This window comes from Ceratosolen solmsi, unplaced genomic scaffold (assembly GCF_000503995.2).
Source record: "Ceratosolen solmsi marchali unplaced genomic scaffold, CerSol_1.0 scaffold41, whole genome shotgun sequence".
NCBI classification, from domain to species: domain Eukaryota; kingdom Metazoa; phylum Arthropoda; class Insecta; order Hymenoptera; family Agaonidae; genus Ceratosolen; species Ceratosolen solmsi.
This window is the reverse complement of record NW_011948424.1, coordinates 3,029,433-3,046,917: the sequence shown is the minus strand read 5'-3', so window position 1 is coordinate 3,046,917 and position 17,485 is coordinate 3,029,433. Positions and strand designations below refer to the sequence as shown.

The 17,485-nt window shown below is 24.2% G+C and overlaps 1 protein-coding gene across 1 annotated transcript in view; it reads left to right on the top strand.

Annotated features, from left to right (window-relative positions):
* Positions 1-10,096: 10,096 nt before the first annotated feature.
* The window catches only part of LOC105362702 (uncharacterized), a 9,837-nt gene continuing 2,448 nt past the window's right edge, over positions 10,097-17,485 (top strand). Inside the window, exons 1-2 of the mRNA XM_011500188.1 lie at positions 10,097-10,249; positions 16,320-16,559. Coding sequence (XP_011498490.1) covers positions 10,118-10,249; positions 16,320-16,559 — 372 coding nt within the window. The 5' untranslated portion in view covers positions 10,097-10,117. The remainder of the gene's footprint in view (positions 10,250-16,319; positions 16,560-17,485) is intronic.

Genomic DNA, 17,485 nt, shown 5'->3' with positions numbered 1-17,485 from the left:
ACCCTCCACGCCATATATCCCGTCTTATTGCATTAAATAGTGTTGCAAAGCTTATATCAGAGAAAGAAACTTCTTCAGCGAATTGATGATTAGTGTAAAACACTTGTATACATTTGCTAGTAGTGGTGCATCTAATTTCATAAACATATAAAGTGTAAAATAAACGAGAGTTAAGCAAATCCGTCACATTAAGCACAAAGCTTCTTTTTGCCAATTTCGCTGTTCTCCAATTTTCCACAATTCGCTGCATTATTTATTAATTTCAATAAATTTATAATGAAGCTGAGTGAATGCGGAACGTCGTTTTTAATAGCAAAAATGTTAGGACAGAACTAAAAGTTAGGAGCACTAGCAAAGTCATATAACTGCATGGGACGCTTAACAAAATATATTTTAAACCAAATATAATTAAAACTTCGACAATGTAGTAACCACATTTTCATCATAGAACTTTTTTTTATATTCAAAGTTATTTATTTAAATAATTTTCTAAACTTATGTATACCTAATATCGGGCTCAACATCTTTAGATTTTTAAAGAAAATTCGTACATAAAGTGTTCTTATTTATAATTTATCATTTTTGAAAGCCATTTAATCCATTTATCGATGCAATAGTTTTATCGTACAATAGTTATTTTATATTATTTAATATTTTTATATCATCAAGTAATAAATGTTTTTAATAACAATTACGTATGGAATAATTGTATATGCCATTAACATTGTATTTAATAATAATAATAATAATAATAATAATAATAATAATAATAATAATAATAATAATATATGATACATATGCCTAAGTGATCGATACAAATATTAATTTTCGAATAGCAGTGATCAAAATGTATTGAGAAAAAATCTCAAATTTTCACTATAGAAATTTCAATATTGGCAGTTTCAAAATTCTAAAATGTATAATTTTGTAATAATGACAGGTTTAATTAAAAAATTATTGTTTCCATATTACATGATCGATTTTTTTTTAAATTTTTAAATAATTTTTAATTCAATCAAATTTAAATATATATATATATATATATATATATTTAGTACATATTTTTAGTACAATAAAATCACAGAAATTCATAGAAATATATTGAACTTCCTATGGTATTGCAAAAAAATTAAATTTAAAAAAAATTAAGAATAGAATAATCATAAAATATCAGAAATTTTAATGTTATGATTGATTTGAACTATAATTATCATAAATAATATTTTATTCATTGTTCATATCTTTACTTTAAGCATAAATTTCTTACATAATTAATTGCATAAGCTTCCAAAATATATAGAAAAATATTCAGAATGAAACGTATGAAGGTGACGACATAAAGCTTTATATTGGTAAATATCTATTGATGGATCGTTAATTTTGCAAAGGTAACAAAGGTTCTCTCGACTTATTGGACTATAAACTTTACTTCTAAACGATCAGGAAGTCCTGTAAGCCTTTTTAATTTCTTTTCTGTCTCCAGTCCCGGCTTTTCTCCCGAATCTTCGATTTAGCTTAATTAAATTTCACTACGATTAATCGGACGTGGTTTTTGCCACCCGCTATTCCATCCCGGTTCGATGCCTAGACGAGAGAGAGAGACAGAGAGAGAGAGAGAGAGAGAGAGAGAGAGAGAGAGAGAGAGAGGACATTATAACGCTATTGGCTTTTTTCTTTTTATCTAGTTGTAGTAAGAAAGTGAAGCCAGAGTGAGAATTGTGAGATATTAGAGTTTTTACATATATATTTTATTGACAATGAAATAATTTATTGTAGTGATTTTAAAGAACAATATAAAATGTTACTGATTCAACGAATTCATTGTGAAGGCATTAAAATTAGTTTTGTATTTTTAAATTTGTCTTTACAGTATAATGAATATATACTATTTGCTTATTGTCCAATGATATTTCAATGTTTCAATAGATATAAACTTTAATACAATAAAAGAAAATTTCTGTATGATAATTATAAAAATGATAAATCGTATTCAATACAAAGCAATCTTATCTAATTTATCTAATATCTATCTAATGCCTATAAAATTTATATTTATGATGAAAATTGTTCATTAATCAATTATATATAATTTTAAGAAAATAAAAATTTAATATATGCAATAAACATATATAAAGGATTATAGGATATTTATAGAGATGAATAATTTGTTCTTAAAATGCCGAGGTGAAGCATTTTTAATCTTGGAATATTTTCTTAGGACAATTAAGCACATTAGTTAATTTACAAAAAGCTTCTATATAGATAAATTTAATGATAAAATTTCTAATAAATTTCCTAGCATGCATACAATCGAAACTTTAAACATCGAAAATTTATTTAAATGTTAGATGTACCTCAGGATTAGACAATCAACATATTAAAATGAATTATTCATAAATAATATTTTTAATTATTAAAATATAATTAATGAATTATCTTATTGTAAAGCTTAAAAGTTTAAAGATTTATATATGAATATTATCAGATATAAGACACTTAAGAGAACAAAAAATACTTTGAATAAAGAGAATTCATATACAGGAATAGGAATGGACATAATAATAAATACAATGTACAAAAAGATAATTTTTACACAATAAATAGTTAAACTGTTAGGCAGTATATAGGATGAAAGTTACCGATGAAAAAATTAATAAACAATGCACAACTATCAACTCTATTGAAACAAATTTATATCTCTTGTAGCCATAGAGGAAGATAAAAACAAGTTTAAACATTTTCCTATCATCGAAACATTCAAACTGAACTTTGATTGGTCAAAAACTTTTAATTAACAATATATTTATATATGTATATATATATACGAATAAGAAATTTAATATTAAATTACCCTTTTAATTTTAAAAGAAATTTTTAACATTTTTTGCTTTTCATACTCGGATATTGTACGCAAACAGAAGCTAAAACCAACTTAAAGTTATATAAAAATATATGAAACATTGTACTTTTATCTCATAAGGATTAAAAAAATTCAAAATAATTATCGACGTTTTATTTCATTGCCATTATGTATTATGTTAATTTTATAATGATTGTTTTTTTTTTTTTTTTTTTTTTTTTTTTTTTTATATTTAAGACAACAGGATATATATCTCTGTTACATACATATAGAAACTATAGTCGGAAAATAATTTATAATCGACTTTTTCGTTACAAACAATTTGAAAACCGAAATAATATATTACAATATTTTTGCAATAAATAATTAACTATCATTGTTAAAATTTATTCACATGTAAACGCATTTTTTTCATATTTTGTTAATATTCTTAACTCAATAATATAATAAAATTTGTATATTATTTCTCTTATGTATAATATATTATTTATATTATTTTCATAAAAAGTAGATTTTTAACGATGTACCAATACTTGTTTACTAATTTCCTTAAAATTTCTTAAAAATATTTTATCTTATTGTTTGTGCTTTTCTTCCAACGCCAATTGTTGTAAAGATATGCTTCTATATCAATTTCAATGCATTACATTATAATTAGCAAGTATTAAGCAAACATGTATTGCCTATATGTGTATAAAACGAAAGAATCTTAAAAAATGTTATGTATTATACTCTTTATATTTAAATATTAATGGTATAAATTCGTATAGGCATTTGGAGTATTACTTTCTTTTTTTTCTAATTTACACGCTTAAAGTATGTAGGTGTTTAATGAAAAATGGGTTAGTCGGTCATGCTATGTATGCTTATGCCTATATACCTTCTATATATGCCCCATCACCTATGTATTGAAGTGCGTTAAAGCAGACGTATATTGCTACAAGTCCATATATATATATATATATATATATAGATGAGTACGTCATTAAGATCATGCAAATAATTGAAAAAATTCATATTTCTGCTCGGCAAACGAATAGTAAAAAGATTCATTACTTTTGTTCTCCTAATGTAGCCTATAATTAATCGATCGATAACTCTTGAAGTTTATCACATTTCACGTAACGTCATGCATTCCTTAAGTTCATTCTTGAATTCGTCTCATTTAAAGGTATTGAAAAAATTTTCTTATTAATATGAATATAGGAATATTAAATTTTTTATTATTATTATTATTATTATTATTATTATTTTCTTTACTTAGGAATTAATTTATTAATAAACAATTATAGTATAATTTAATTGAGTAACGAATATTTAGGTCAATAACATTTACACTAATAATACTGTACACAAAATATTAACTTTTACATCCAACTCATTAATATTATTGATTATTTAAAACGTTTTTGTAACTATTGTAAAATGACAACAAAAGAGAGAATATTAATAAAAATCTTAAAAAGTAAATAAGAAATAAGATATTTACAAAAATATTAAAAAATTTTTAATTACATTAGGAAGAAGTGTCATGAAATTTAATGATATTTTTCTTTTAATTATTTTCGATACTTTTAATACATCAAATATACGAATATAAGATTATTACTTACATTAATATACACAGATTAATATGCTATTTTGTAATTACTCCCATTGACTATTCTGTATATAAACTTTTTAATTATTATATAACTTATTGATATTTATATCGTTAAATTTCATTCGTACGCTCAACAAACATAATTACAGTAAGAGAAAAATTTAATTAATTAATTTTCGTAATCTCACTCATTTTATGTACAATATATTTATACATTCAATGATGTATAATATTATCTTTATTACTGCAGTTTATACACGAAGTAAATGAATCTTCATACGTATGTAATTGCAAATTTTAAGCAAATTATGCACAAAACGTATTAATTGGAAAAACGACGTTTAATAAGATAATGATAATGTTAGTATCGGCAAATATGCTTCGCATTATTGGCACTTATGCATTGTTAGATTTATATTATGGACAAATGATTTTAATTAAAATCTCTTAGCATACAATTTTTTTGTTACTCATCTTTATCTAATTATAATGCTAAATTATAGATATGCATCTTAATTATGCCGTCTTAATAATGTATGATAATAGACACGTATTCATTCTAATTATGGCACTTGAATTACGTACCTGAACTACATAGGCACACATGTCAATTTCTATGCCGAACTTCTGTCGCCTGTATCGCTAGCTACGCTGATTAAATCAGATTTATTGATCTTCGTCCGTATAATTTTCGCTTTAGCGGTTGAAATTAAGTAATAATTCAAAATCACTTAAGATACTTCGGCAAATATGGTCAGCTATTTATATGGAATTATAAATAAATTGAAATAAGAAAATTATTTCAAAGAATGGCGTGAAGTCATTGCTTTGATATATTAAAAAAAATTTATATATAATGGAAAATTTTATAGGCTTATGTAGATCAGCATTGGTTCGATATAACATTTTTTCTATAAAAAAGAATAAATGGCAAGTTTTATATTATTTTATTTCGAAGATTTTAGGATATTCATGCGATGATGTAATAAATTATTTAATACATAAAATCTTATTGCTTTATTGTAATATAATAAATTATAAATTCTTCTTAAAATAATTCAAAAATATTTAAAATTTTTCATTTTCTGTTCTGTGAAATATTAATTTATTCCCCGTGGACATTATTCTTCATAGTTTTTTTTTTTTTTTTTAATCACATTATGCTTTCAACGTGTAATTAATTTACTCAAAATAAGAAAGATTTTAACGATCAATTATTCTTTGATAACTCTTCAAATGTTGGTTATTTTTTAATTTAATGATCTCACTTAATAATAATCATAAACTGAAATTTCCATTGAAATTACAGTATATTTATATCCTTTTCATCTAAATTCAACAGCTATGTTTCTTTGATTGTCATGAAATTATTATCAGTATGTTTTCAATTTTTTAATAGTCTTATTAACTCTCCATAATTTCCCTTGATAATACCTACTGTCCAATATATTTTATGACTATCAATATATATTTTTCATACATACAACATGGTTTCTACCACGAACTAAACTTTTTTATTATACTTATTTAACATTTTTCACAATTATAATATTGAATTTACACAAACTTTTCCATTCAAGAATCTTAATCCATTAAAACGTTGTCATGTAAATATAATATAATATTATTGAATTAAACATGATAGTTAATTTAAAAATATACGTATTAAGTATATATATATATAATATTAAGAACCAATCGAGTCAATATTTATTTTTATTAGAAAAGCAATAAGATAATATGTGATATGAAAAACATAATGTATAGTTGACAACATTTATAAATAATGTCAAAGCAAATATAAATATATTTAAAAAAATAAATAATACTATATTTTATATAAAAAAGATAATTTTGGTAAATAATATTAAAAAGAATAGTACGATTTAGCTGCATTGCACTTCGGGAAGCTTAATATATTTCAATTACATTAATCATCAAACTAGAGTATATTGTACACTAGTGTTTGAATAATTAGTTAAATGAATTGTTAAGTTACTAATTTATGCAGCTTTTTCAAAATTATATAATTTTTTTACAATATGTCTCGTCTTTCATTAAATTTTAGTGCATCAACCTTAATATTATGTCAACGCTTTAATTAATACGTTTTCCACTAATCTATACTCCCATTACATTACTGCTTTACTAATTATTTACTAATACATACCTAATTTATTCAAGTAAATAATAGAGAATATTATACGTAAGACAAAAAGAGATAGGTTGATAGATAGATAGATTGAGAGAGAGAGAGAGAGAGAGAGAGTACAAAGATAGAAATCACAAAAAAGTGACAATGAAATAAACAAACAAGATATAAATCACAAAATTGGTTTCATTTCTTTAAAACAACAAATGATAATGAACAGTATAAAATATTTTCTACAAATAATATAATTATTATTATATTACATCATTCTAATTCATAACATTCAATTTCAATATTTCTTATATCCTGTACGCCATGTTATTTTAATACAATACATTAAAATATGGATTTAAAGTTCAAATAATATTTCATTAAAATTTTTTTAAAAATATTATAAGGGTTTACAAATATAAAATAGAGATGCAACAAAATTAAGAATATCACTTGTAATTTAAGTCGCTATTGTGCAAATTTCAGATTTGAATATTATATTTCATTGCATGAAGAAAGAAAACGTGCAAATCTCTGAATTAATAATGTTTCTTGGATATCTACTACCTACATTATCAGAGAATAGTAAAAAAAAAAAAAACTTATCCATCAGCATTTAGAAAATACATAAGCTATGTACGTACTATTTTATACTTGTTTTAGTATAATAGTTTATACTACTCGCATGTAACTCCTGTAGATGCGAATGACTTTACTTACTACTAAAAAATTCAATATAAAGCATATCGTATCCTCCTAGGGAAATTTCATTTAAGTAAAGAATACAGTTTTCTTTATGTATCACTTTGGGATATTGCATTCTAACATAACAGACATGCATCGAGAAGATTAATCACAATATTTTCTATTATTTTGTAAAACATTCTATTTCATAATTGCAACTTTATTTTTAAATTAAAATTCGCTCAAATTATTATACAATTTTCTCGCTCCATTTTCTATCGACTTTCGTTTATTAACGTATTTATATTGTTTATGCACTTACCTCTTTAGTACTACATCAGATTTTAGTTTATTATTACCATTAAAATGGTTCGCAGTCATACTTCAATTTCCTCTACCATCCTATATCAACTACAAACAATGAACCTTTTTTTATACCTACATATCATACTTATGTATGTATGTATGTATGTATATTATAAATTATGGCTTAAAAGTTGATTTTTATGAATGATAGTTAATATAAATTTATAGTGGTATTGCTAAAAGTCGATATATAATACTAAATAATACTTTTATTTGCAGTAAATGAATTTTAGTGGAATGTATACACATACTATATATATATATATATATATATATATATATATATATATATATATATTTTTTGCAATTTCTAAATAGAATAGATGAAGTATAAATTATTTTAAACTATTGGATAACTAATGGTTAGATTAAAATTGATAATTTCTACAGTGACAATAAGAGTAATTATTGTATTTTATAACATTTTAGAATATAAGAAAAAAGAGACGTTTACGTTTAAAATAAATGCATTAATGAAGCAATGTAAAATATTCGTGTCTGTGCAAACAAGATCATTTTAAAAAGTAACGAAAAAGTTCTATACGCGAAAAGTGAAATGCGCGCAATTTTACCGTATTAATTCTATAATTGAAAATCAGAAAAATGTTACACTAAAATGTTAAATACTTTGTAAAATTATTAATGGGCCTCTTTATATTCATCATTTAATGAAGCAACTTTTACTATTAAAAAAATATGTAAAACAAAAAATACTTGTATATTCGTGGCATGTATTCGTGGAGATTAAAATAATTTTTATTGATAAAGCTTCCTCTTGGGATGGCTATAACATTTTTTAATCTAATCTAGCGTTTTAATAATAAAACGAACGTTGTGATATAGAATAATTTATTTGTTATTCTTCATGATAAATATTTGACATAAATTGAACAAAATCACGCTCAAGAAATAATATGAAACTTTATAAAACTTCAAGCATTAGCGATGTATGAATTTATTGATACTCATTTAAAAATGGTAACAGAATTGTAATTTCAATTTGATTTTATATTAATCGTACAATTATTCTAGCGAATTATTTAATCCGGATATATTCAAAATATATAATTCATTTCCATCAAAGTTTGAGTAAACAGATTCACTTTTACGAATGTTAACAAACTATTTCAATAATAAATTTTATACATAAATAACGATTAGGTTCGTGCGTTATGAATAAAATTTAAAAATTTCACTAGAATTTACTTATTACTATGAAAACGAGCTGCAAATTAAAAATCACGAAAATTTTCAATTATTATTATACGGGAGAGTAGGATTTAAATGGGAGAGTAGCTATTTTATACATGTTAATAAAAAATAATTCCACTTCGTATCTGCTTTACTTTTCATATAAAAAATACGCATAAACCAATAATCATAACAGCATTAGTTTAATTAGTTTAATCATTGATTTACATTTATAAATATCACATATACGATTCTCTTATTTAGGAAGAAAACGGAATTTCGTGTATTAGTAATTATTTTATTGTTAATATTAATGAAAATTAATTTAACTAAAAATTATAAATGAAATTAGTAAAATTATTTATACCTGTTAAACGATTTTGAAAACTGAAATTACAAACTATATAATACAAGTGTCTATGAGAACTTTATAACAAGTATTGTGACTTTAAACAAGACAATTTATTTACACGTAAATCAGCTAATTCATCAACATGCAGATATATTGCAATAAAGTATTTGTAAACATTTTTTCTTAATAACAGTGTGCATTGTAATGTTTGCTAATGAATAACGTTTTTGACATTATAAGAAGAAAATGAAGTTGAAAGAAGAAGTATTTTTGCAACATTAAATCGGGAATAAGAAACGTATTCTTAATCAATCTTCTACAATATATATTTAAAATAACAAAAACAAAAACAAAAAATCATTTATGTATATATTACACATATGTAGCCATATTATATATAATATAATACTATATAACACGATGTATGCAAAATTTATATAAAATTTCAATACAAAAACTAAAATTTTAAGGGATTTATCAAATCAGTCTCTCTCCCTATCTATTTATTTGCATTTATTTACATTAATTAATTTACGGATAGGCATACAGATCTATTTATCTATCGAACTATTTCTGTAATATGGCAATATTATGACATCATATTTTTAACAGAATTGTCACGCTCAAATAACTAGGAATTTTCTTCAATGGAGAAACGATGTGCCATCACAAAGCATTGATTTTCAGGCTTAAATGTCGCAAAATGTCACATCAGAGCGCGCACTTTAGATTATAGTTTTTTTTTTTTTTTTTTTTTTTTTTTTTTTTTTTTTTTACTAGTAAAACTTTCAATTATTACTTTCAATCAAGGCTATTTATCCCCATTATTTTGCACGCAGTATTAGTACGTAGACGTAATAGTACGTAGAGGGATAATATGGTTAAAATTTTTCAGCACCAGGTCGAAGCAGCAGCGAAATGCTGATTGGAGAGGTCGACGTAGCAATGCGCAATGACATTGATGGTAATCCAAGCCACGAAGCCTACACCAATCCACCATTCACCAAGAGCTGCATCGTAAACAATAAAACCTTCGCGCATAGCGAAATGGTAAATCAAATACCATAATCTTCCCCTCGTTGGTTTTCTACCGCAACGTATTTGTTAAATATAAACACGTAGCTGCACATAAGATAGAAATAGCATTAATTTTCATGAACTAATGTCACGTTTAATCTAGTATGCCTTTAATGCCCGATAGTTGATAATTTATCATCAATATTACCATATTCTGCTAGTTAGATGAATTTATTAAATATTCAACAATGATGTATGAGAAGTATAATTTCCAATGTATTTTTCATCCGTCTAACATTCTATTTGTGATTTAATATTCTAATCCAATTTTACTTTATTTGCATATATAAATATAATTGAAAAAAGTGATCTATTTACATAAAAAAACAAAATAGGGGTGTTCGCTCATTGTAAATATTAACAGTTTAAGCGAAATACTATAGTAAATAATATAGTAAATAACGGTTATAAATATTTAAAAGATTTATCATAAATTATATTAATAAAACGAATTACAAAAAAATTTTAAAAGCACCGTTTTCTGCTTTGTAGATATTTTTGCAATATAGAAGAAAAAAAATGTTGTAATTATTATAAATAAATACATTTTGTAAATCATTTCATTAAATTAAATTTAAATTTCCAAAAAAGAAAAAAAAGAAAAACGTCTACTATAAAAAACATAATTTTTAATTATAGTCAATCAGCAGCAATTTTATCACTATCATTATTTTAAAGAAATTTATGTAAGAACATATAGTTATGAAATATTATAATTTTATAAAATGCTGGTCGTATTTTTATTGTTATTGTATTGGAGAATATAAAATAAATTTTTTATTGAAACAAAATATAATAAAAGCGAAATAAAACACTCTTATACCATCATTTTTATTTCACAGAATTTCAAATGATTTTAAGAGTAAACAAGACTTTTTCTCTCTTTCCTTGTTAATACCAACAAACTAGTTTTCAAAGTAATGAATACACTTTAACATTAATCAACTGTTGGATATTCTTTCATTTTAATTGCTTTTTGAAATTTTTTCACCATAAAGTATATATTTTTCCCAAACAAAAATTATTTTTCTAAATGTGATAGTTATTTTTTTTTATGACATAGTCTTATTGATTTTATTTTTCGCACTGCTTGCATATTAAAATATACGATATAATTAATGCATTTAAATGCATATTTGAATGCTAAACTTAATAAATCTATGTATAAATTTTTTTTTGCAAGCATTCTTTTATATGCGAGCAATAATATTAATGGTATAGTAATAATTCAAAATCATAATTCAAAATCAAAAAGTTATACCAATTAATAATATATATGTTTTAAAGGAATTATATAATTTATATTATACTTCTATTGACTTAAATAACAGAAAATATGAATTTTATCGAATATTTCGTGCGTTAAAATAAACATTGCCAATACAATATATTTAAAACTCTATATTATTGCCACATTTAAAATGTGCGTATTATTTATTTACTTAATTTCTCTTTATAAGAAAAATTCGATGAAAATGTAATATAGAATATATATATATATATATATTTTTTATATATATATTTATATATATTAAATTTATTCCTATTAAATTAAGAGAAACATTGAAAAGTTCATGCACTATAATAAATCAAGTTAAAAATAAAATACAATTAAAGCCTTCAACAGAGAACTTATGTAATGTTTAAATTCATAAGGATTAATATAATACGATGTATAATAAACATTTGAATTTGTATAATTGCAGAGAGTGGAAAATGAGAAAAAATTTGATAAAAAATGAGATAAAAGCCATTTATCCTAAACAAATAATTCTATAAATATTTATAAGACTATAAATTTTTATTTTGGCCACACCTATTTTACACATAATAGTGATACTTCATTGAAATTTCATGTAAAAAAAGTACATGAATATTCTGCGATATAATGGCTTTGATGTATTTATTTAGAAATTGAAAAGAGTAAAAGGACTGTTTAAAGCCGTACTTTCTACGTAAAAATTGATTCCGAAAAAATTGCTATTTACGTAACCTTTGCTCGGAGATTTTTAAATTAAATGACAAATTATAATAACGATTTATTTAAATTCCCAGTAATATAATTATGTAAAACTATTTTTGGCAAAATACATTAGTTTTTTAAAACAATGCTTTACTTGAATTTAACATAATAAACGCGGGTTTCCATTATAAATTTAACCGTAAATGTAGATAAAACAATTAAACAGTTATAAATATTGCATGGATAAATAGTTTGACATAATGCCTTTTCAAGAAAAAATGAATGATTAATGAAATAATTTTTTGGTAGTTGCATTATTAATAATTTATTAGATAGATGAAGGAAAAGTAAGAATATCCTCGCGTTCTACATTTAGCGTTTGTAAGAAAGTCTTATTAATGCAAAAATTTACCCTAAAAGATCTACATGTGTGTAACCAGGTATAGAAAAATACGACAGGTGATGTACCACGTGAATACATCATGTATTCTATGTTTTATTACATATTCTTTCTTTCAAATGCCAAAAATATCTTACTATTAATTACGTGAAAATCAAATCTGTCCATCTCGGCGGTTAAATTTGTGTCGTCCACTCATAAGCTTCTGTTCAATAATACAAACTGAGATTAAAGGTTCAGTAGTCTTACTTAATATCTAGTAAATTTTACATTATCCCCGTAACCCCCAATTTGCACTATAAATTAATTTAGAAGTAGATTGAGGGTGTCGGCGCAGGGCTATCGGAATAGGAATTAACAAAGTCCTCCGACCATAACGACAACCGTCACTACTATCAGCCGCATAATAAAAAATAACGAAATATTTAATTGCTAATAGTTTCAATTATTTATAATATTAAATAATAATTAAACATTCTTTTGTATATGTCCAACTTAATTAGATTAATTCGATACTTTTTTATCGTAATATAATGCAACTATTTTCGTGCAATCCACCCATCCACCGTCATTCAATTGTCGAAATTGTTATTGTTGTTGTTGTTGTTGTTGTTGTTGTTGTTGTTGTTGTTGTTATTGTTATCATTATTGTTGTTTAATGACATTCGATAAGCTTATACGAGACCGGTTATAATTTTGTGATCCTTCGTTAATAATATTTTGTATGAACATGACTGATGGTATTATTTGTAAATTTGAGAGCTATATCGTACATAGTTCTACTATAAATCAAAATATAATTTATTTCAAGTTGAGAGGTTCTTTTGTAACAGTGTATTATAGGAAAATAAAGCACGTAGTTAATGTGTTCCCGAGAATTAATAATTAACCGAAGTAAACGGAAAATAGGTATAAGAGTAATTGAAAAATCATTTATTAAAAATGCAAATAAATGTTTTACCTAATGAAAACGAGTAGTAAAATATCGCATGTGTAAATCAGAGAAAATAATATATAATATATATATATATATATATATATATATATATTCGTTCTCTTTGATATTATAAAAACAAAAGTGAACGAAATATTTTAAGATATTAAATGTATCTATCACAGAGTTCGTGATAACAAATGAAGTAATTGAAAATATTATAGTATTCAGTTTTATTCGACCGGAAATTGAACCTCGATACTTGCGTTTCCTATCGGATGCTCTTTTCAACTAAACTATCAGTGCATATACACTTTTCATTTCCGAGTGGAGGCTCATATCATAACGAGAGCTTGTAACTAGATATCCATATTAAATATATAAAAAGCACGATATACTCAATACAAATGAAAATAACTGTATATATAAATATATTTTAAGAAGTAAAGTAAGTAAGTATGATATGCTTATTTTTAATTACATCAAATGAATTAATAATATTTATTTACAATTTCTTTTTGGTCATGTCACTGGAAAGAATTTCACTACTTAACCATTATTTTAGTTAATATTATTTATATATATATATATATATATATATATATATATATATATAAATATTTTTGTTTGTAGACATTAATTATAATATTATATATTATAAGTTTTACTGTATACGAAGAAGATCCTTTGGATTTATTGTTCGTTCGCGGTGGGCGTACACGTTCATTTTTCTCTACTTGCTTTGACCTCACAGTTACATCGAATATCTTCTAATTATATGTATTTTACAGAATAAATTATTATTTGTTACGACGAGTGAGACACACATTTAAGAATAACAATTAATTATCTGTAGATTTCAATTAATACGAGTGAGACACACATTTAAGAATAACAATTAATTATCTGTAGGAAAATTTCATTTAATAAAGCGATAAAAAGAAACTGCAAATCATATAACTACAAGTCCTCAAATAAGAATAATATTCGTTTAATATAATACGTGCAAAAAGTATTCTCGATGAAAATCGTATTCAATTGCAATTATACGGAAAAGTAATAAACGAGTATAAAGTAAATTTATTTGTAAAGAAAGATGTTTCTCTTTAGGGGACTGATAATTTTGAAAAATTCCATTGTAAGTTTTAATAAAATTATTTTATTTATAATCTTGAAATATTCTTGGAATAATTTTATTTGATATAAAACAAAGATGTAATAGAGAAATACGCTCACTTATAGAACTTCATAAACGGGATAATCGATAAAAAGAAAAAATGCTTTAACAAAACCATATATAACAATGTTACTTTGTAGGTAATAATTTTTTGTTTTTTTTTTCTATAATTTTCAATAGTTACACGTTCATCTAATTATTGACGTTTTGAATTTTAAATATATTGACGTTTCTCGGAAAATTGAGTCAAGTGCAATGAAACAAGCGACAAATCAGGTCATACACATATATATGCTCATCGTATTCACATTTCTCTCTTACTATTTCTTAAAACTCAAGGTATCCTCTTCAACTAAGTCTCTCACATTTAGCCATTTATTCCGTCGCTATTTATACATTCCGAAAAAAAATCTTCACCCTTTTCTCATTTATTATCATATTTTACATATTTTACTACCACCCTATACGTATATAATTTATATGCTACATCAAACAATAGCTACACTTGACTTTCTAGATTCCGAACTAGATTCCGAACTCCGTAGAAAATTATAATATATGTAAATTATAGATTTTTTAATTCTATTTTTTTTTTTTTTTTTCATAATAGATGTTTTAAAGTTTGTACAACTATTCCATTTGCATCGTATATTCATTGTTTTTAAGATATATACAGTTTTAGTCGTTTTATTCAGAAATGAATTTAAAAAATCACTTTCTTACATAAATATTGACTTTACGAAGTATTATAAAAATGAAAATGATCTATTTTTATATAAAAAAAAAAAAAAAAAAAAAAAAAAAAAAAAAAAAAAAAAAAAAAAAAAAAACAGGACGGTCATCCATTCGTTAATCGCTACTGCAACTACACTACTTCAATTTTTTAACCGTAACGATGCTATATCGATATTATATCTGCTAAGCCTAAGTACTATTACAAATCTAACATCAAGTAACTTAAAACTGAAAATTATTGTGCTTATGAAAGTATAAAAATGCAGTGTATATCGATAACATTGTTTGCCAAAATTTTCTTTCAACTTTTCAATTTTAAAGAAATGAAATCTCAATAAATCTGAAGTAGTAAATTCTTCGGCCTCTTAAGAAACGATAACTTAAAAAATAATAAAATATATAAATATAAATTTCAATATACCCAGTATGTTTTATCAATAAAGACGTGATGTAAACTATAATGTTTTACTTAAAAAAAAAAATAAAAAAAAAAAAAAGCCATTCACAAATTCCACGTGGAAATGGAAAAATTTTGCAAAATCAGCTGCAACACCACGCACGAATTCACACGCAATAAAAAGAGATTTTTTTTTTTTTAATTTAAAACCTAACGAACTTGATTTACCGCGTGAAGCTTTCCATATTACAGACAACGACTGATAAAAAAAAATCGTGTTAACGTTCATATTGTATTTAAAAAAAAAAAAAAAAAAAAAAAAAAAAAAAGGAATTTGGTATTATAATGAGCCGATACTCTTTTACCCGTTTTATTGGCAACTTGAAATTGCTTCGTTGATAAACTGCTATGACTACTGAATTTTTATACCTTTATAGATCCCATCGGACGACCGTGGTTCGCATTGCTTATGTGTAGCAGGTGAGGTATACTGCTGGTGGCAAACTTACGCCGGCTCACTCAGTACGAGCGTTTTCGGACTCAAGATCTCGAAAAGTTCCACTGCAGAGCCACCCACGACATTGGCAAAGACTTACTCGACTTTGGTTAAAGAATTAAGTGAGAATTCCGAAGCGTCGGAGAAGTGGGTGTACGAAGCCTCGGGCGAAATGCAAGACGTACGTTATAGTTTCTCATAGGTTGTCTAACTTAATATTCGGCTAATCTTTCGACGACAATTTCGTCACGTTGGTAATATATCAAATTGCCTAAATAATACAATGAATGCCTTGATTATCCTTCGTTCAATAATTTAAAATTCTACCTTAACTTACGAATAAGTCGCATAAAATACAGTCAAATCGCGATAATATATATAATTCAACGGATGCATTATTAAACTTTTATTACGAAAATAACGTAATTTGACGGTTAATATTTTTACGTGTGAAGAAACAGTGTTCTTAGAAATATTTGATCATTATTAGAATGATTGAAAATGATGTTTTTGTTATTGAAAGTTTAAGATATTATGCAAAAAGGGAAATATGAAAACTTGTTTTTATCTATTTCAAATTTTTGGTGAACGTTTAATCGGGTCATACTTCTTACAAATTTTCTTTTCTATAGCAATTATTCAGCATATTATTATTAGAATGAAAGAAAATAATTCACAATATTTGTATTTAGAATAATTCAGACTGCTAAAACTAATTATGCTTAGTATTATTATTACTATTATTACTATTATTATTATTATTATTATTATTATTATTATTATTATTATTATTATTATTATTATTATTATTATTATTATTATTATTATTATTACTATTATTAAGGTATCTTATTATCCACAAAATAACTAAATACAATTATTAAAGTCTTTGCTATATAACCATAATGGCGTATAAACAACTCTTACTCTGTCGTAATTTAACATGACTATCTTAGTTTTGCAGCGCTCGTTACAATATCTCGGCTCCCATCTTCTTAAAGAATTTATAATTATTATCATATAATATATTTTTTCATATTACACCGAGATGACTAATACCAAATGATGATAAATTTACATTAGGATAATGTCGACGACTCGGAAGAG